Here is a 22,365-nt window from a genome sequence, read left to right on the forward strand (position 1 = left end):
AGGTTGGATGGGGCCCTTCAGCAACCTGATCTAGTGCCAGATATGGAGGATGGAGGTTGGTGGCCCTGCCTGTGGCAGGGTGTTGGAACTTGATGATCCTTAGGGTCTCTTCCATCCCATATCATTCTATGATTCTGTGATTCTATGACTATTGGATTATTTTTTTTTTTGTCAAAAGTAAAAAACAACTGCCTTTCTGCTCTCACTTGATCTCTTTTTCAGATCAGTTTGCCTCATTATATTTTCCAGAAGTGAGGTATAAACAGCAACAAGAGTTGTCTGAGTGTACTTAAATTGCCTTCCAAAAGTCGATTTGAGATGTCTAACTGCCAATGCAGTGGTATGATCTAGCAGTGTAAATGACAGCTGCAGCTCCCATATAGTTTGGTCAGTGCTTCCATAAATATGAAGAGAATGAAGAGGCCTGTTTAATTTTTCACTTCTTCTTTGTTGTTGTTTTTTTTTTTTGTTTGTTTGTTTTTTGTATGTTTTTCTTTTTTTTTTTCAGATTCTTGTATTTCAGGATTTATCTGTGAAATTTCCCCAAAAAACAGCAAGTTTGCTCAATTAGTGAGATTTACCACGTTAGGGAAGTGAATTAGATTCTTGCCATTAGCTCTGATGCACTAAATGTGCCCAGAAGGATAAAGCTGCTAACATGATTTTGTGGGGCTATTTAACTGCGTATAAAGTTTGGATCATAGGGGTTCTTATAAACAGTTTCAGTACGATGGCAAACAACTACTTAAAAAAAAAGTTAACCATAACAGCTTAAAGCATTCATTATGAAATATTAAGAGCATTTCTGTTTTAATTTTCAAAGAGGTCTGTAAGGGACTTTTTGCATGTCTCCTGCTGTCAATTTGACAGTCTCTAAAGATCTCTGAAGATAACAATTGCTGTCTTTTGATAGGGAGAGCATGAGCTGGAGCAAGTGTTGAAGCCTTCTGCTTCCTGTCTGGCAAGATGCTTGTTTAGAAGGGAGAGAGGGGAAAGCAGTTCATATGAAGTGTAAAGTTGTGTTGAGGTGAACTATCAGTATTAATTAAAAGTTATTGCATACCCACGACCTAAAAACAGGGTCATAAATGATAGTCTTGAGTAGCCAAGCACATTTTTGAAGCAGAAAAAAAGAAAAAGATGCGAAAGAAAACATTGGAGGAGAAGACAGTGTGACAGCAGGTGTTCAGGTCTTATAATTTGCATGATCATGAGGACATGGCAATGTTGTTCATGTTAGAATGAGTGCAAGAGTTAGTTATGGAATCTCAGGGTAAGTAGTAGAGGGAGATGCAAGTATAAAAAGCTTGGGCAAAGCTTTGTCCTTTCCGACATTTTGCATATTTCTGTTGGATTTTGGCCTTTCAAAGGCTATTGTTGATACAGCAGCTCATCCTCTTGTCATTTTGTGTACCATTTTTGGTTGTGACAACTATAAATCAATTTTGGTTGTGAATTCTTTTCTCTCCCTGCTCCCCAATATGATCTCAGTGTAATTGTTGAAAATCCTAGTTACTATTTACATAAACTGATGTTTCTGTCTGTACAAGGCTTGCTTTTATAAATAATTCTGTGTCTGAAGCTTAGCAGAATTTCTTATCTCCTGGAACATAAAGTATAAAACTCTACACACAGAATCCTTGTTTCTTAGAATACCTACATGTTATCCAAGCAAGTTATGGTAAAGCACAGAGAAGAAGGAGCAGAAGCTGAAATGTTTGGGACGAAATCACCAGCTGATGTGAACAGTGCAGACAGGGATAGTGTAAGCAAACGCACTTGAAAGCTGTGTTCACAGCAGAGGAGAAGCAGTTAATCTCAATTGTGGGTCTGTATCAGAGAGGACAGTGGTAAGAAAGACAAACATGATTCTTCTGTGACCCAAGGCTGTGCCAGTGGAGCGTTGCTTCTAACAACAAAGTTTGTGACAACTTTGGGGAAAGAGGCACCACTAGTTAGGTGGGCTTTATTCAAAAATTATGCAAGATGATTTATTGTTAAACACATTGTTAGAGCAGGTGCCCTTTATTTATTTTTTCCAAGCAATAGCTGTTGTAACAAGCTTGTAGTTGAAGAGACTGAATTTGGTGTGAGAAGTCATGGTTCTTGTTAGCCTAGCTGATAATGTGTCTAGAATACAGGCAAACTTTTGGGCACGTGGACTTTTTTTGGATCTGAAATTGAGCAGTAACTTTCAAGCTAATGTCATCTATGAGGTTTTGCAATGGAAATAAGCAGGTGACAACTGCAGGTTGCTTTTTGTGGTGGAGCTGAGCTTAACATTGAATAAGAAGGGAATAAAAAAACTTCTGGTGAATTGAAGTACCACTTACACTTAGGACAAGAGGGAATGATTTTAAACTGAGACAGTGGAGGTTTAGGTTAGATATTAGGAGGAAGTTTTTCACACAGAGGGTGGTGATGCACTGGACCAGGTTGCCCAAGGAGGTTGTGGATGCCCCATCCCTGGAGGCATTCAAGGCCAGGCTGGATGTGGCTCTGGGCAGCCTGGTCTGGTGGTTGGCAACTCTGCACGTAGCAGGGGGTTGAAACTAGATGATCATTGTGGCCCTTTTCAACCCAGGCCATTCTATGATTCATCCCTGCTTTCTGATGTTTCAGTGGTCCTCTTAACAGTGCTTAATGGTTAGCTATCTGCTGTTTGGTTTTCTCCCCAAAATTCTTTGGGTGTAAACTGTATTCATAATGTTTTGTCTCTCATTTCTAGAGTAACAATTCCAAGATGCAGAGGGGTACAAGAATCTCATTCAGCTCTGTGAATTCCTCTCTCTCATCTCTGAAAAACTGCCAGTCTTACATAAATACTGGAATGGATATTGCTACCCACGTTGCCCTTGACCTGGTGGAAAATTTCAGTAAGTAATTCCTCTGAGTATATTCTTTTGTATTGCATCCTGAATTAATCCTGGGCCTGCATACTTTGATTTATTTATAATCATCTGTCTTCATTGTGAGATCTGTTGCTCTTCTGGTTTTACAGAGTGTTTTCATTCCAGTCACCTAATTGTCTTCAATAACATATTCAATGAAAATAGAAATACCAAGCAAACATTGTTTCAGCTTTTGTAACACCCAAGACTAATTACGTTCCAATGCTCGTTATCCTACTACTTTGTAAAAACTTCAGTATTGCTGACCAAGATGTAGAAGACCTCTTAGAGTGAATAAAATGACTTTTCTTTCTAATACTACCTCCTTGTGTGTATTTTATTTAATGTTCATGGCAAGACTTTAAAAATGCTAATAATTCTGAGTACAGAGCTTGAGACACTTGTTAAGGGATGTGACTTTTTAAAATGCTGTCTGTTTTCCTGCTGAGAAGCAGGCTCTTCAAGGGTGCTTCAATTTGGACATGTACAAACTGGAATACCTTAAATCTCTCATCTCTTCTAACGGTCTTGTCCTTGCTATTTCACAGTAGCAGATGCAGTGTAAAGTTACTTTTCGAAGACCAATATTGTCTTTGAATACCTCCCGTTTCGCTCCTTAGATTTATGATAATGTCTTCACTGGGGAGAAAGGGGAAAAAAAAAGGTAAAACTTTAAAGCTCCCAAACTCAAAAACCTTTAATCATGAGTGTAGTGTGAGAATCCTCAAAGAAAATAATAGAAAAAGTCATTCATTAAAATCTTGCATTCAACTGAGCGGAGGTTTATGTACAGTCAAAACGAATGCTTCTTTGTCTAGTTTGATAGTTCTCTCTCTTACCTTTTCATCCATATTGCTATCAGAGACAATTGACATGCTGTTTCTGAATGGAAACTTGTCTTAACAGTCAGCTGGGGATTCCCTTTGTAGTAAAACGAGTATAGCCAGTTCTGTATCTCTCTGCTTGGGCAGCCACCTTCTCTCCTACTTTGCCATAAGCTTCAGTATCCATTGCATTCATGTTTGGAGGGGTGAAGGGCAACTTAAGCTTCACAGTGTAGGTTTGCTCTGAAGGTCTGTGCATTACACTCCTAGTAAATTTCATTGTCTTTCTCTGTCATGCACTTCTCGCGTGTGAGTCCTCATTTACAGCCTTGAAGTTATGTTGCCCACTTCATTCAGGAACCAAAAGGGCTTTACTTAATACATTGTCTAGAGGTAAAATTACTCTTGATGCAATTAGCATGGTCATTATTACCGTTGAATTAGATTGTGTGACTGGAAAACAGCTTCTAGACCATAACATTAATTTTATTTTAGCAGGGGAAGCATCCTGTAGAATCTAGGATTATAAAGTTCTAGGGTTATAAAATAAGTCCTTTTAACATTCTGATGTTGTTGAACATAGTCCATCCCATTCTCTACAGTAAAGCTACTACAGACTTGTATTTGAAGTTTAAAGACTGTATAGTTTAAATGTGGTCTGGTGTTATGATGTTAATGTTTCACTTGCAGTAATTGTTGTCTTCACTCCTTTTCTTAGCTGATTTATGTGCATGTGAACATGGAACAAGCAAATAAGCAAAGCTCCATCACTTCCCTTTTACAAGGTTTGATTTTCACTCCCTTGAATTTGTGAAGGTCATCTTCATCTCCTCCTCTTGGGCTTCATTTCTTTTTGTTTACACAGTGCCATCAGGAAATACACAAAGTTGCTGCGTATGACATACTTTTAGTAAATACACACTGTGATATTTTGGATTACTTTTTTTTGTTCATTTGTTTTTTTGGGTGGTTTTGAGTTAGCATCATCTGGTCTGCTAAACTTGGCTGTCAAGTTCTTATGTCCAGCTGATTAACATGTGATAAGTTCTATCTCCATAAAATTGTAACCCTCCTATCCTGCTTAGCCTTCTTATTTTGAGGCAAAGTATTCATTTAATTTTGAAACAGCTTTTGATAATATATTTCTGCATTCTTGTTCCTGTTCTATTTGCAGTTTAATTTCCAGCTTCTGGCAGGTTTCATTGCTAGGCTCTGTAGTGGCAAAGAATTCTGTTGTGATTATTGTTTTATTTTAGAAGCACTGCTGCTGTGAAGGTATCTTGTTCCTTTGGAACTTCACCTTACATAGCTACTTTTTGGGAGTAGCACTGGGCTAAAATTGTCTTAGGAAGGACATGAGAGAAGTTGGATTTACATGTGAAGGCATGCAAAGTTTGTGAAGTAAGTGCTGTCTGTTTCTTCTCTTAATTGCTACAATCCAAGAGCCTGATTCTGAAATCATTTACTGGTAAGCATACTTACTAAATAACACACAGAAATGTTTGCTGGACTGGCCGGTGTTTAATGAACCAGCTAGTAAATCAGGTTGTTTTGTTTTGTTTTGTTTTTTAAGGTCTTACTGGATCTCTTTTCTCTCCTAGATTATAGTAGTGGATTTGCTCTGGTGTTGTATTTGAGATGATTTGTGAGCAGCAAACACAACAAATCTTTCCACCCCTAAAAAAAAATTGAAGGATGATTCATGAAAGAGCCTTCAGAGATCTAAATAAAAAATAATATGAAGAAGAAATATAAATTAACAAGTATAAATTTTCTTGGATGTATTTTAAGTGTTTATATCTTGTGCCTTGAGAGTGTTTCCCTGTTAAGTAAAAGTAGCTTACTGCATTTTAACACTGTCGGGCTGGAGAATGCTATTTACTCTCTGACATGCTTAGTGAGAAAGCATAACGAGAATACTTCTGAAGAATGTAGAAAGAAAAACTTGGTGCTTCAGTACATCTGTATGCGCCTAAGTTATAAAGCAGCCAGATGACTGTTCAGGTGGAGTGAAAATCAAAGCTCACTAGGGGGCAGGCGAAGATAGGAAGTAAGCAGCGCTGCCATTAGCATTTTAAAAAGCGCGGAAAAGAAATTCGCCTTTACCTCTCTGTTGATTTGGCCACGATCCTTGAGCAGCCTCAAGCCCTCTCCAGTTAAACCGTCCAGAGAACAAAGAACTTACAGTGGTTGTGGAAGCTATAAACCCTCTTAGAACAGTTGTGAACTTCAGCTATTTAAACAGATGGTGGTAGTGTTAGGTGGAACAAAGAGGGAGTAAATCTGCTTCTTAGGTCATGAAGCCCAAAGGGTTGCTGATAGGAAGAGGTGCCAACCTGGGGGCAAGAATTGACTCGGGATATTCCATGATTTATAGTAGCCTTGTAACCTACAGTAACCTTTCTTCAGAGGATCTCAGATGGTTTGCAAGCACGGGCAAAGCCTCTCAGCTATTAGGGAGGTAAGCAGTAGTTACAGGGATTAGCCTGCCACTGTTGAAATGAAAATCTTTTGGGTGAATAAAGACTGCTGTGTAGAAACATTGAAACTGCTTAATAATCCAGAAGAGAGAAAGTTTTCCTCCAGCTAATTTAAAAGAGCAGAAAAAAAAACACAACTGGAAAATATAGAGAGGAGTTTTGAGTTGGATGTCGGGGACATCAGATTAAAATTGTTTACTCGTGGATAAATACAATAGCTTTTTCATGCCCTTATGTTGACATGTGCTTTGAAAGTTTCAGAACAAAATCAGGCACTGGGTTTACATTTGAATAGAAATTTCCTTTGGAGAATTCCACCTATTGAAATGAACTTATCTTTTTTCTTAGCATCATATTTCCCTTAAAGAAGCTGCCCTCTTCCTTCCTACTGACTCACATCAGTCCTTTTGAAATGGATTTTATCTGTTACTGGATGAAGGTGGCATGGCTGCAAGCCAGTGTACATACTGATGCTGTGTTGCTGTAGTTGAACTTAGTCTCAAAGCTGCAATAAATATCAGTGTGAGAAATCTAGAAAAGTGAGGGAATCAGTTTAACTGATGGAAATAACAGCTGAAATGACTTTGAAGATATAAAGATTTGTAGCATTTCATCATGTTTCTACATTTTGAACTGTGGACCAGAATGTACCAATTAATCTAATCCTCTGCATACTGGGATGCGTTAATTTTACTTCTTTCTGCAAAATAATAATCCTAATAAAAACAGTGTTTACCCATTCCACAGGAATATTGGAAGGATTTAATACCCCAAATTTCTAAGCAGTTTCAGTCATCTCATTTATACACATAATAGATATACATATAATGTCTTGACATTTGTTTGCAGTCCACAGTCATAAGTTTAAGGTGATTTCTGTCCATTTAACCATTTATATTGTCTAAGCATCATATTTTTCCCCTTTTTTCAAAAATAACACTGTGATATGCAAATGTTTTAAAATGTTACTACATAAAAGGCCATGTAAACAGCAAAACAGGCTGCACAGACTTGGTTTAAGTGTGTCCTCTCTGTACTCAAAATGCTTTTGGTTGTTCTGTGGTCCAGTCCAGCAAAACACAGAAGGAAAGATTACATCTAAATTCTTGAGTGAGCCTCCAAATTTCAGAGTGCTCTGCGTATTTTAAAGTGTAAGCACATTCTCATCTCCTTTGGAAATTTGAAGGTGGCATTATTTGCATTTGCAACTGATTTCTAACAAAATCATCTAAGCTCTGTAATTTACATATTTTAAAATTTAACCTCAATCTGTTGTTTGAGCTGTCTGTATGTGATTGAAAAATGCCTCCTGTTAACACCTCTGCACACAAAGAACAGCTATTTGCACTGCTCGCTTCACTTCTGTAAATGGCTGAACTGTCTTTACCTAAACTCAGAATCTTCTCTAGAGGTAGAAAGGGCATCCATGTGAAATATTGGATATAAGCAAATATAAGGATATAAGTCTTTTTCTCTGTTTTTTTGAATTGGTATAATGTGCCATATGTATTGTCTGATGTGCTGATCGTGATGTGAATGTGCCATCACAAAGACAGACATCCATTCCCAGTTCTGCTTGCAGAATTCGGATGTGAATTCTGCCAGTTTGCTAAGGATGGTGTTTTATCTGTCTCTTTGAAAGCAGGAGAACTTTCTCAATAATATGGGACTATGAAGTACACAGAGTTGTAGGTATCAGAAGAAAGGCGACTAATTCATCATCATCTCCTGGCTTCCTGCCCAGCACTTGGCTATTTAAATGGATAATTGAGGGGTAATTACTTTTGTCTCTGGTCTGGAGCCAAGGCCATGTGGAGCTGAAAGGAATGGCCAAAACAAATTGGGAAATAATTGGAGGGACAGGAGAGTATGCTAACTATGGACAAGATGATAAATACAGATAAGCAGAAAGTGTCTAAAAAGCATTTTAAAGCATTAGCACATAGCGTTTTGCCTAATTATATGAACGGTTTTCAAGTAGACAGCAAGGTAGTTCCTTAATGTCTAAAACTTTCTTCCAACTACACACTGCATTCCCACTGTAAAACGCTGAGGCCCTGGACTGTAGAATAAATGGATGCAAAGCAGTTATTCCACCTGAACTCTAATTTATTTAGCAGGAAAAAAATGAGCTACTTCTTTTTTTCGCTCAAAAACCTGCTTTAAAATGTCATGGCCAGCTGCTCATATGGCTGCCTGCCATCTGTCCAACGCAGCAGTGATCTTCCTGTCAGCATCTACGTGAGAGCTCCTCACCCCCATCCCCTCTGCTCTCTTTTTCCACGCTCTGAAGGATTTTTCTGCTCGCTGCTCTGTACAGGGCAGCCCTGTGGGACTTCCAGAGTGTTAGTGATAGTATGCTGTGGCATGTGCCCTGGATTAAGTTAGCCCTTTGCAGCTCTGGCTCTTCCTTCCTGCTTGTCTACTCTGTTTCCTATTGCATAACCTCCTCCCTCTGCCAGAACAGCTTCCCTCAGTCCTGGCTGCTCGTCCCATTTCCGTGTTTCCTTTTGCTGTCTCTGTACTTCAGTGTGCGATGGCTTCCTTTCACTGACTGCTTTCTATTCACCAAATGGCTTGGGATCTGCTTGTGTCTTGATTCCTGTTAAATACTAGTCTGAAAGTAGTTGGTAATGTAGGATCTTTTAAATGTGGCTTTAGATCTGTGAGATTTCCTACTGCACTTCAGTTTCTCTTGTTGCTGTCTTCAAGTGGAGTTAAACAGGAATCACTCCCAACGCTGCTGAGCCTTGTTGGCGCAGAAGAAGTGTAGAGAATACAGACGTACAGGTCAGCCTAGCACTGTGAAATTATTGGCAGCCTTTTAATAGGTAGTTGATTCACAGAGTTCTATGGAACATCCACTATTTTTACATGCAGTGTCTTGCTAAAGGTGTTGCAGCAACCTATAACAGAAAGACCTGAAGATCAGAAGTTCGTTCATCACTGAGAGCAGGGATCATTTCTGTGGAGATTTCTCTGTCTTAGAACTGAAACTTCTGCTTGGAATAGTGCAAATTCCATAATAAAGATGGAATGCCTGCCTGTGTTTAATTAGATAACAGTTTCGTTCAGCTGTTTCCTTTGTCCTTCCTTTTCTAGCTTGTTTTCCACTGAAAATTCACGTGCAGTGACTCCTGCAGTGTCGTAACATGAGTCTTACCACAGGAGAAGTTCTTGTGTACGAAGTGACCGTGATTGATTGTGCTGGGATCCAGAAGTGATCCCACTGAAATCTGTGCTCCTAAAATTCTCGTACTCTATTAGTTTCCGTGGTGATAGAGATAATTCATAAAAATAAGCAAACCAAGGTACATGTCCTTAGAAAAGGCTACAGTTTATTGACTAGAATGGCACTTTGCAATCTGCTTGATTAGAAGGCGACATGAAGGTCTGCTGAATGAGGAAATTAGCAGGACTAAACTTTGACTTGTTACCCTACCTGTCCTTGGCCTGGGAAGATAAGCTGTGATATGGTGTTTTCTCCTGCATCCTACCTTTGCATATGAATTGTGCTTTTGTCAGACTGCTGTCTGCCTGTGGCCTTACAATGGACAAAACTTTGGTCTGTGTTCTAGGGACTGTGCACGAGGAATCAGGTCTTGTTTTTCTCTAGCAAACTGCCATACATGCACATACATCTGTTAAGATACTCCTGGGAAGGAAATAGCAAACAGTTTTATATACTCTGCAGGAACAGTCCATTACATCTTTATGGATACAGAGCAGCAATCTTACCTGGATTTGAAATCCCCAAGAGTGTGCCTCAGTCTGTCAGAATTTACTTTGTCTTTAGGCTAGAGGAAGGGCTGTGGGATGTTTTTTTCTTCGTGGAGATCGCAGCTGCAGTCTGTCAAAGTCCATGCTGGAGATTAATGGCTTTTCACTGACAATTGCTTAGAAAAAAACTTTTCTAGCTCTGTGAGAAAGTATGGTAGAAAATGGAGACTCATGATCCCATTAAGTTGAGCAACCTTCAGTGCGAGCCTCTACCAGAGGCTTTGTTGGAAGCTGTAAGAGTTCCCCCAGTGTAGAAAGCTGTTCCTTGGGGAAGTTTCTGACCCTGCACATTTATCTTCCAGAAGCTGTTTGTTAAGGGGTCTGCTTCATTGGTACACCAATGTCTGTGGTACTAATTGGGAGCAAGAACAGTGTGGGCACCGAGTTGACTTTTTTCCTCTCGGGAAGGTTTTTTTCCCTTGTTGTTTAAGGTATAATTGTATTTTTGGGGTATTTGAGATAAAATGCTTCAGATTCCCTTTCTCAAGAATAATGTGCAGTTTTTCTTTCTTTCAAATCTTGCTCTTGAAATTCATCCTTTAGGAAATATGTGTCCTATGTTACATTGTGCTTTGTGGATTGTTTTGTATGTATATAACCTTTCAACTAGCAGTAAGGAAGATACATGTGTTTTCTTGAAGTTAAATGGCATCACTGAAGTATTTCTTCTTCAAGCAGTTTTATTATTTGGAAACTGAAAGGACCGGCTGGGTTTTTGTACAGTAAGATAAAAAAAAATACATTTTATGCATTATGCTCTTCAATCAATATTCTAATAAGAGAATATGGGTTTTTTTTTTGTTTGTTTTTTTCTTTTTAACTTACTTTTGTGTCTCAGTAATTGCAATGGAAAAATGACTTCCAGCAGAAGGTGCTGAGCAGACTGATGAGCCCATTGCTAAAATAACAGTTTTGTTCTGAAGGCTGTTCTTCAGAAAAGCTGTGTGAAAAATGTAAATTTGGAAATACACCTTGTTCCAAAATCTGGAAAAATATGACTTGGAATGGGAGATTTGAGCTGTTTTGTATTTACCCTAAAACCACCCTGACCATCTTACAGGGTGGGAAGAAATATACAGGCTTGTTATTATTTTCTGGCTGAAATTTTGACTGTAAAAAGAATGCAGTGCAGTGGGGGAAGATGGCTGTGTTAAGCAATGTGCTCCTGTCTCATTGCCTCTTTTTGCTATTCTTTACTCTGGAAACTGAATGCATACACCTATCTTTGTCTCTCAACTTTTTCTTGAAAGAAAAAGAAACCCATTAGGTGGCAGCAAAGGCTTTCCTGAGCCCTTCCCGTTACTCATTCACCTGCTGTGGTCAGCAGCAGCTCTGCAGGACTTCATTCCTTCAGTGAGTTTAGAGGTGTTGGTGCTGTATCATCATGCCCTTGCGTTTGGTAATACTAAAATATAAGTGGAGGATGAAGGTTAACAGTGGAGAGAGAGAATTAGTACAATCAGATCATAGATTTTTAAAGCTGTTTGAGACCAATGTGAACTACCAGTCTGATTTCCTACATAGCACAGATCTTTGCATTTCATCCAGTTATTCTTGCCTGAAGCTGGTATGCTGTGGTTGAACTGGAGAGCATTGTTCAGGGTGAAATCCAATCTCAATTTAAAGCTAGCTGGGTAACTGTCCTCAATGCATTCCCGTGGAGCTGTGGTACACTGGCAGCTTGCACTTGAGCAGAAGGTCTTGCTTGGGACAGTCTTGTTTTTATCATAAAATCACAATTTTTAATTCTCAGGTTTCAGCAGGTAGTTTTCTCATGGTGTCTGTTTTCAGGTACATACGTGCACATGTATATATGTATGTTTGTACCTTTTTCATATGAATTTTCTAACAAAGTGAGTAATTTTCTCCCCCAAAGGTCACAATGAGTTTGGAGTTACCTGTTGGTTACCTCATGTACCCGTAGTCACTATAAATTTCTCTGTGTCTTAGACCCCATAAATTCTCAAGAGTTTGCAAGATAGATCATAAGTGGGATTTAAATGCTGTATAGACCTTTTTGCAGACCCTCTGCCCACCAGTGATGTTAACCTTCAGAGAATGAGCGAGCTTATGGCTGTAAGTTATATGCTTGAAATTGCTGGGTGAGGTTCTTTGGCCTCTACTATGCATGAGATCAGAATAGATGATCCTAATGGTCTTTTTCAGCTTCAGAATACTATGAAATACTGCAGAGGTCTTGTGTGGGCTCCTTAGCACAAAGATAAATCAACCTCTTTGAACAAAAGCCAGAGAGGAATATTTTATCTGAATAATTTACTGTATGAAAATATTCTCTGTAGTATATTAATCTGTCATTTTCTTATCGTCATATTTCTGCCACAGAAATATGGCAATAAGAAAACGCAGCTAGATTCTGTTTAAATGTAGAGGCATACAGTATATATAGAAAATAGTGTGGGCTTTGAAAAACCCACTCTGAAAGCTTTAATTTTTATCAGTTTGAATAGATCAGAATTTTATTTTCAGTGATCTAATTGTCTGCCTAATTAACTAGGCAGGAAGGAAGAACCCATGAAAGTTTAAACACATAATATATGTGTGGTTGTCAACATTCGGCAGGATTAAGTAAATAAATAATTTTTTTTTTTTTTCTTGATTCTTTCATTAGGGAAAGGTTTATCTAAGTTAAAAGTAAGCTGATGTGCTTAGTGCTTCTTAGTGTTTGGTCAAAGCACTAAGGAAGCCCTGACATAGACATGAGCATTCTGAAACCATCATCCTGATCCCCTACCTAGAGTCCATGGGCACTAACCTCTGTTTTTCTTTTTTCTTTTCCTTTCTTTTCTTTTCTTTTTGCTCATCTCTTCAAGAATTCAGGGACTCGTGGCTGTGTTTTATAGCCTTGCTTTTCTGATATTCAGAAATAATTTTTCTATCAGTGCAGGTAGAATTAATTAGGAGGTTTTTTTAATATTTTCAGATAGAAATAATTTATAAAAGAAAACTTAAAATTTCACTCTGACTCAAATCCAGGTTCTATGACATATTTCCAATTACACCAGTGTTAGACAGCATACTGACATTCTAGTGAAAAATGGTTATAATATGCACTGATTAAATTTGAAGAATTTAAATGGGAATGTGTGCTTCATCCAGTCAGAATGACACACAAGACTTGCATTTTTCTTATGACTGTTGTCAGTGAACGCCCATCTGAAAAATGTCAGCCTCTGTAGGACAGGCTTTGAAAGAAATTGTTTGCCTGAACTGTAGGTTTAGAATATTTTTTATTGTAATTGCGATAGATTTTTTGTTTCCCTTCTTGTATTTTCATTTTTCTCAGGAAAAACAAGGAGCTCATAGTAGCATTATATGAAAGGGACAAAACAACTGTGATGCTCCAAGTGTGATTTTGCTGAGCCCTTAAGGAACAACTGTGCTCTCAGACTGGTGTTGCCACTGTGTGGCCTTGGGCATGTCATTCAAGCTCACCAGGCATCAGTTTCTCTTTTTAAAGGGAGATGTCAGGAGAGTTTGGAGATGTATTAATGTTTAAATATAGCACACTCCCAAGTAGATATTCCCTTCTGTTGTTTCTTGTGTCTTGTACGCTTCTGAAAATAATGTTGCAAGAATCCAGAATTTCAGTTGTGTGTGATGGGAGTAGGTGGTTGGAAAAGGTAAGAGCTAAGCAGCCACCAAAAAACTATGTTTGCAAGGGGAAAAAGGAAGCAGAAGCCAACAGCCTAGCAAAGATGTCATCTATTTTTTGGGATTTAGCAAATAAGAAGTATCATATTTTCAGTATTCACAGAATCACGGAAACACCAAGGTTGGAAAAAACCTACAAGATCATCCAGCCCAACCATCCACCTATCACCAATAGTTCTCACTAAAAAAAAAAAAAACACAACACTTTTGCATCTCTGAAACATGCATAGGAGATTAAGTGAAGATTTGCACTTAGGTTAGATTTTTGAATGGATCCTTCAGACATGCCTGTGGGTGGATAGCCTAATTTTTTATTAGTGGGTCAATAAATAATACAATGTCAAGAGAAAAAATAATTCACTGATTCAAAAATATGCTACTGAAACTGTTTAAGGAAAAAAAGAACAAAAAAAACAACGAAACAACCACTGAAGCCGGTGGCCTAGGAAAAAGTCAGTTGAAGTGAAAGACAATCTATCTTATCTCTGCATATGTTGTACTCTAGTTGATAGAGAAACCTGTAATTCTACATTATCTTTGTTTCAATTTTCAGCCGCTGAACTATGGCTTTGTTTGCTTACCAGAGCCCATTATGTTAAGAAATCTTCAGGATGGTTGTGGTAGGTCATGAGCAAGACACCTTTAGCATCACTTACTGAAACTAGCCACATGAAGCTGCTTTAGTCAGTCTTGATGTAAGTTATGCTTTCCAGCCTCTGAGTAATCTGTGTTGCTCTTTCTTTCAAATACCAAAAGAGCTTATTGAAGAAAAATGCAATTAGCAGGATTTAGTCTTGTTGATCTAGAAAGACCCTAAATTATACAGCATGTGCCATATAAAGACAAGAACACATCTGCAAAGTTGTCAGCAAATTTGTACAGGGAACAATCCCTGTACCTCTCCTTCAAACACTGAACAAATGTCTGTCATTCATCAGGGGCATCGTAAAGCACAACTGTCTGTGCAGGACACACAGCAATAGCCAGACAGTCTGCTGTCATTCACGCTGCTGACCCAGACTCTATTTTAGCCAGCGTTTGGGTTAGGTTAGTTCCCAAACTGTGCAGTACACAGCAGTTAGTATTCATGACAAGAGAGCTTATGTCTTACTTCTGTTGTTGGTTCAGGTTTTTGCGTGTATTAATTGATTTATTCCAATAATTTATTGGAATATTTATATATTATTATATATTATATAATAAAATATTTATTCCAATAATGCCAGTAAGAAAAAGGCCATAAACCATTATAGAGGAGGACATGAGAAAGTAGGAGGTGACCCCCAGGAGTGCGATGACCAGGAAGATATCACTTGCTAGTGAAGGAATCTAAAGCAGTAAAAAAGAGCGGAGATGGGGAAACTGGTTGCACAGGAAGAGGAGAGGAGCAAGCAGTAAAGAAATGCATTGTGAAGGAGAAGAGAGGTAAGAAATAAAAAAGCCACAGCAGCAGGTTTAAACAGGACAGTACACTGATTGTGCTCTAAATGACAAAAGATTTTGAAATGCTTTCCTCGTGCTGTTTCTTGTGTAAACAACTTCTTTTTCCCACAAAACTCTTACGCTTTTCCAAAATAGGAAGAATAGTCTGGCATATAAATTGTAGGAGAACAGGTTCATAACTGCAAATGAATCGCAGAATGGCTGAGTTGGAAAGGGCTTCTGGAGGTCCTCTGGGTCAACCCCTGCTCAAAGCGGAGACACCCAGAGCAGGGTGCCCAAGACCATGTCCATTCAGCTTTTGAATGAGAAGACAAATTTGTCTTTTTATCAGTCTAAATTGGACTTACTGAGGATATATACATGTGTGAATCATGTTGATTTTCTGACACTATCAACAAATGCTATAGTGTTCTGCAATAGCTATATTGCAATGTGCTATAGCATTCAGTAGAAAGTGACAATCTCAAACTGCTCCATAAATTACATATAATGAACTTTCTTATTAAAAAAGACTTAACAAAAGGAGCCAGCTGGCTTAAGGAGAAGGTGGCAGATAAAAAGAACACAACTCAAAGAAGTGTTCACACATTAAGGAAGTATTTTAACAGGCTTTCCCCAGACTGTAAGTGGGAATGGAATTATACATTGCATGTAAATGTCAAGTGACAATAATATCTTGTGAGTTAAATCAACCTTGTAAACTCTTTCCTATTTTTTTAAGCAGATGAATAAAGTTTAACTTGTGATTTCCTTACTAATCATCTTAGTAAGCAGTGGGTGAGTAGACTTTTTCTATATGGGTAGATTAATGTGACATTTCCACAAGACTTTTTCTTTAAAGTTTATTACTTGTGGGTGTGAATCTAATTCACAGCTGCTTTTTGAGTGAATTAGGTATGCCATCACTCATTCAAATTCTGTATTTCTTTAGTATTTTTAGATTCATCTTTTATCTGCTCTTTATCGGAGGTGTACAGTCTGTCCCAGTGTCTCAAGTTAATCTGTTATTTAAAAATGAAAACTTCTCTTTCACTGAACATACCTACCTCAATGCACAGGTTTGGCCCAGTCACTTTCATAGAAGACCAAATTAAAATTAAAATTCAAAAGTTTATTAATATAAGGGCGAGTGGAACTTCTCAGAACTAATACATTTCAGCCACACAAATCTCAAGGATAGTGATACAGTTCTGGATTTAATTATTTTGTAAGCACAATGTCTCATAGCTATGTGACAGTTTTCCAATTCTGTTTAAGTACTGAACAGAGGGAGCCTTCCTGTATCTGATACTGAATATTTCCACAGTCAGTCTCAATTTATATTCCTATTAAAAATAAAACAAAAGAAAAAAAAAACACCCAAACCACACCCCTTTAAGTGCCACTAGGCTCAACAAAGTCATTTCTTTTCTCTATCAACTAACAGGGTTACTTAAAAAAAAATACTGAGATCATGATCTGCAGTGTACTTTAAGCCACAAAACAAATTCCTGTTTCAAAATCATTGTGCCTGTGTTAGAGACCTGGGCAATAAAGAATTGCATTGTTCTTTTTTGCACAGAGATGTGCACTTTCCTTCTGTTAACAAAGCAGCAGGTCCTCCCAGCAGGAGAAATTCTTGTATGAAGTTGGTGAAAAATGAAATTCTAGCAATGGAAGGATTTTGCTTTGTCACTTACCAGTATGCAAGCAACAGAATGAATGCCACATACCTGTGATTCATGCCAGAAAGGGGAGATCTGCCAGAAGAGATTCACAGAAGAGGCTTAATGCAAAGGAAGCCTGCTAGAGGCAAAATGAATTTCTGGTTTTCATTGTGCATAGAGTTTGTGACCACACTTTGCCTTTGCCTTTTCTATGTAAGAAGATTAGGTTGTGGATTGTTTTTTTGGTGGTTTCTTTTTCTTTCTTGTTCAAGTCATGCTGGGACTCTCAAAGCCCTAGCTTTGATGTTGCCGCATGGTTGGCGCTTCAAGGGTACCTTATCAGTGTGTGACGCATGCTGGATTGGATGGTGTTGGGAACATCTCTTGACCTTTGCTTATGTGAGACACTCGTGTTCCAGGCTTCTGTAGTCCAACCTCGTTGGTGTCCTGTTATCAACAGAAACAAGAAAATACCCAAAGCATGTGAATCTATCGATGTAACAGCTAGCTTTGGAGAGGGTACTGGTTTCTATTTCTATCAACCTTCTCAAGAAATGGTCATTTCTGAAATTCTAACAGATCGGTGTTTCTGATATTAAAAACAAACCCTTCTACTTACAACTGATTATGAAACTGATTTATCTCTTGTTTATTCCAGTGTGTGTGCAGACTAGCATCAGCTCTGTGGTAAGATGCATTACCACACTGTCCATAACGGTGTAGCCTGCCAGCCAGATTTTTCTGAATATTTTGAGCATACAACTTTGTCATTTTTCCACCTTGCACTGCTTGCTGCTGCAGCTGAGGTAAGGCTGGTCCCTGCTGGGTAACTGCAGTGTCCACTCTGGCAGTGTCTGGGACCACTGATAAACTTATCTGGCTTCTCAACTCAGTAGTGCCAGAGGTTGTTGAAGCAGAAGAACTTAGAATGGGAGACTGTGTGGGCTCAGGGGAAAGAAATAGTCATGTTTGAAAGTCTCTAATCAAAATATTTGACATTTAAAAAGCAGACATTTTGGCATTTCTCCTCCCCCAGCTGTTTCACTTTAGGTCAATAATGTTAAAATTTTAATGCTGGAAGAGCATTCATTTGTGTCTGCGTGATGCTTTGCAGTTGGTTGTGGACGCTTAGCTTGAATTTTGAGTTCTTTTTGTATGGTAACTATGGGCACAAACTGAGCTGAAGTAAGGCAGTGCTGGGTTGTCTGTCTTGAAGTGAAAGGTTCCCCTGAAGTGAAGGATTTTCTTCTTCTTACTTTCACGTATGATATCTTCTGCAACTTTTATTCCTACACACTGCTATTTGAGCCTTGCTTGTATTAGAAAGCACAACGCTGAGATTTACCAGAACCAGTTCGTTGACTCTCTCATGCTTTTCTCTGTGTCCCAGCCCTATTTTCTGGCCAAGCCATTGACATTGCATCGTGTGACTACAATTTCTTGTGATGCTACAGGGCGTGTGTCACGTCTGTGCAATTAGATTTGGAAACTGATGTATCTGCTCCAGACTCGGATGTTATGGTTGTTTGAGCCCAGAACTAAGGTAATGGCATTTACTGAAACATTATATTTGATTTAATAAGCTCTGATGAGGGCTTGCTAGCTTATACTCAGAGCTAGGCTGCCTCCAGTTCTGGACAGAATGTAATGTATCTGAACATTTTGAAAGTCGTGAGTGAAAAAGGTTTATTTTCCTATCATTGCTGCTCATTGTTTCTCATTTCCTCCCATTTCCACAGAAGTCAGTTTAGGATGGAAGAGTAAGTAACTATTACATTTAGTTTAATGGAAGATGCAGCTTGAATGAGCTTCTCTGAGTTGAGAGCTATAATATTAATTAACAGAACCCAAATTTATTTTTTGAAGATCCTTATGGTATTGTTTACAGTTGGATAATAAGAAATATACTTTTTATTAGAGACAGACTTGCACTTCACCCCAAAGTACTTTCACCTGTCAGTGCAATTTAAACTAAGAGAAGAATCAGTTATTCACAACAGAAAGCATTAATTGTTGACTGGTAAAGAAAAAAGGGCAGATTATATCAGTGGGACTGGCAGTGTGCTAGCAGAAATCCTGTGTTAATATAGAGGAAATTGTGCTTCTTAAAAGAAAAATCCAATATGTTGTAAATGAAGAAAATGATCTTGCTGATATTCCTTTACAGGGGAGGTGTTGGATGCAGCAGCTTGTGAACTTTTTCTGGAAATTGAAAATACTCTTACAAGTCTCGAAATAAAATTGTCTATTTTAAGTAGCAGTTTCAGAAAGTGTTCTGAGGGATCAAAAAAGAGCAATTATTGTAAGGGGGATCGTAGAATAACATGAGTTGGAATTGGCCCATAAGGATCATGAAGTCCAACTCCTATTTCCAGAAGAGAAACTTTTGTCCCAGTTTTTATCTTGCCAATATCAAATTTAGAAGGGAGAAATTGGGTAGAAGGACAGCAGTGGACTCTGGTTTTCAGTCTTCTCAGGTGTCCTATATCTTGTTCTCAGGAAGGCTGGGTCAGCAGTAAGCAGCTCTGGGCTTTGAGCTCTGTGGTCTGAGGCAGACGTGCCCACGCCTCCACAGGCAAGCAGCTGGTTAGTCATAGGAGAATCCTTTCCCACTCTAATTATTAGTGAATGTTGTTTTCAGCCTCAATTTCGACATATGTTGAAATCCACTGAGAACAGAAGGGTGTATATATATGGTTATGAAAATAAAAGATTTTAGAAAACTTTATTCTATGGGAGTTTGGCCTGAGATTTCTGTGTGAAGATAGCAAATAAGTACACGTTGTGTTTGCTTAGAAAAAACAGGTGTGGTTCCTTTATGTATTTCTTGGCAAAGAAATGGCTTAGGAGATTATCCCCCCCTCCAAGCTTCACTCTGCACAGTTTGCCACCTCTCAAGTGTGCTGGTAGAACTGTTTGCATATCTGCACTTTAAATTCAGTTATAGGAATACTGTTGTTTTGGGGGGGCTTGCTTTTGTTGTTCATCTTTTGTTCTGGGGAGGACATAATACTATTTTTGTCTTGAACTGCTTTGTTGACTGAATTTATTGTATGACTGTGTGAAAAGTTACATTGTCCCAGCTGCAAGAAACAGATCTCCTTCAAAGAACCCTGCCAACCTCAGCCATTCTGATACCAGAAAACTATCACAAGATTGTGAAAGAGAAGAGCTTGAGATGCATCTCCAAACTCTTGTGTCTCATAAATGCTTTATCCTCCTTTCAGTGCTCCTATCTACTAGCTAGACTGTCTTTGTTAACTTTAAATTGGTTTTCTGCCAAACCACATAGATGCTAGTTGGTAAAATAAAGATTAATTTCACCATGTCTGTGGAATTTAGTAAGGGGTGTATCACAGAATTCAAAGGATATCCTGAGTTGGGACCCACAAGAATCAAAATTTGAGTCCAACTCCTGCCTACACATAGGACCACTCAGAATTTAAATCCCATGTCTGAGCGTATGGTCCAAATGCTTCTTGAGCTCCATCAGGCTTGGTGCTGTCACCACTGCTCTGGGGAGCTGTTGCAGTGCCTGAGCAGCCTCTGATGGGTGACCTTTTCCTAACGCCCAACCTGAACCTCCCTTGATGTAGTTCCATGCCGTTCCTTTGGGTCCTAAAGAGGTGCTGGTCAGGACCAAAATAGCCTGATGACTTCATGGGCCTTAGTATATTGTCAAGAAAGCATCCATTTTCATTTGAGTAAGTGTTCTTCTACTACCTGCCTTTGTGTCTTGGTACCATATGTATGGCACCCAGTGTAGAGGTTACAGTAGTACAAAATATGTACGTATGATACAAGGACTTCTGTTTCTCTGCCACAGTAAACTATGTTTACTTGTATGGAAAATGTCTTTTTATGTCTTTTTATTATTTGTGTCTCTCAGTCTAAGTTAAACTCTATTTCATAGTTTAACTAGATAGTTGGATTTTATTCAGTAAAGTATGTCAGCTCATGTTGGAGTGTTTGCTAAATCAATCTCTCTGTGAGAACCCTGTTTATTTCATTAGGTCACAGTGTCAATAGGAGTTAGGAGATGTTGTCCTTTCTTATCTGTGTGGATACTATGGCAGAAATACTCGGTAAGATAAATCTTCATTACTGCTCTCAAGTCTGAACTGCATCATTGTGACTTTTTAGCCTTCCCCTCATAATCTTTAAGAAAAGTAAGCATTGTAAGGAAGTAACTTTCAGAAGGACTGCTGGCCTAGTTCTACTGGCAATGAAGTTTAAGGAGTTTCACGTTGAACAAAAGTTTCATGATTACTTTATTGCAGAATAGTATAGAAAGTTCATCTTAAAAGTGGTTTGTGATACTGAGTGCCTCAGCTTCTCTGTGCCCATTCTGAAATGACTGTTTTCAGAACATGTGCAACGCCCACTCCCTGAAAATGCTGGCCTCTTGAGGTGCTTCAAACTGGGCATTAAGAAAGGAAACATCATGCGTGGTCCATTTCTGTTAAAATTCTGACTCTGCAGTATAATGTACTTGGGAGTCATTTCCATGAGACTGGCAGCAAACTCCTGGGTCGCTGAATCTTGTCACTTCCCATTTCAGACAGTCACAGCCTACAGGGAAATGACTTGTAATACAGGATGAGTTTTCCTGTCAGGAGCAGTTTGTAATTTAACAGATGCTCTTGGCTCATCTTACAGATTATAAAGAAAAGAAAATTAATCAGAGAATACTGGAATACTGGCTAATTGAAGAGGTTGTTTTTTTCTTCCCCCCCCAGTCATTTGCTAAATAAAATAAATGTTTCAATCCAGACTGGAAACCAATACCCTTTCCTCTGCAAAATAAAACCTTTGAAGACTTGATTTAGGTAAAAGCAAAATGCTTGATTGCTTGATGATCTGAAGCTAAGTACTGTAATTTGATTTGAAGTCTTTAACAAAAACCAAATAGAAAATAATGTGAAGTTTTAGGAACCATTCACAGCTGATATTTCTTTTGGAACCACGGGCACAGTCAGCTAACAGTTTTCCTTTGCAGTTACTAGAGTCTTGTCTCCCATTCACCTCTCACTTTTCTTCTCACTAGTCAGAATTTTTTCTTTGATAGAACATAGGGAACTTGGATTCATGTTCCTTCTTTGCTTGAGAAGACTTGAACTGGTATTTGTAGCTTTGAACTCACTTTCATCTATTTTCCAGAATAATGGTTTAGAGATAAAGGTTGCTGGATATCAAGGAGTATTACAGAACAGTTGAGGTAGGAAGGGACTTCTGCAGTTTGTCTCCTTGCTCAAGCAGGGCCACCAAGAGCTAATTTCTCTTTCCCTCATGGATATTTCATTTTAGAAGACATACCAACTTTTCACTGAAGCGCTGAGAGGTGAAGGTATAAGTCTGTAAGATCACTCTTACACCATCAGTTTGTAACTGTGTGTGAAAGCTTTCTATGCAAGTGGAATGGCTTCATTGGAGAACAGTGAGGGAAATGCAGCTCGAGATACACTGCAGAACAGTTAAGGCATTTCCTGAGAAGCTGGAGCTGTCTTTAGGACTGATTTCAGCTGTAAGTAGCTTCTGACTGTTCAATGGCAGGAAATTTTGCAATTACTGCCTTGAGTTCCCTTTACTTCACCAGTTGTCATTCCTTCTCTGGTTGTTGGCATTCTGA

At 38.6% G+C, this 22,365-nt stretch overlaps 1 protein-coding gene and 1 long non-coding RNA gene across 3 annotated transcripts in view; both read left to right on the plus strand.

Annotated features, from left to right (window-relative positions):
* NSMCE2 (NSE2 SUMO ligase component of SMC5/6 complex) overlaps positions 1-22,365 on the plus strand; it is a 129,328-nt gene that overhangs the window by 973 nt on the left and 105,990 nt on the right. For both annotated transcript variants that reach the window (XM_085221673.1, XM_085221672.1), the window contains exon 2: positions 2,729-2,876. In XM_085221673.1, the coding sequence (XP_085077799.1) occupies positions 2,744-2,876 (133 nt within the window). In that variant the 5' untranslated portion in view covers positions 2,729-2,743. The remainder of the gene's footprint in view (positions 1-2,728; positions 2,877-22,365) is intronic.
* LOC146544797 (uncharacterized) lies at positions 14,679-21,524 on the plus strand. The gene is made up of 3 exons (XR_014882690.1): positions 14,679-17,542; positions 18,127-18,279; positions 18,904-21,524. It is a non-coding gene; the product is annotated as an uncharacterized LOC146544797 (long non-coding RNA).

Source organism: Meleagris gallopavo, chromosome 3 (genome assembly GCF_905368555.1).
Source record: "Meleagris gallopavo chromosome 3, MGAL_WU_HG_1.1, whole genome shotgun sequence".
Classification (NCBI taxonomy): Eukaryota; Metazoa; Chordata; class Aves; order Galliformes; family Phasianidae; genus Meleagris; species Meleagris gallopavo.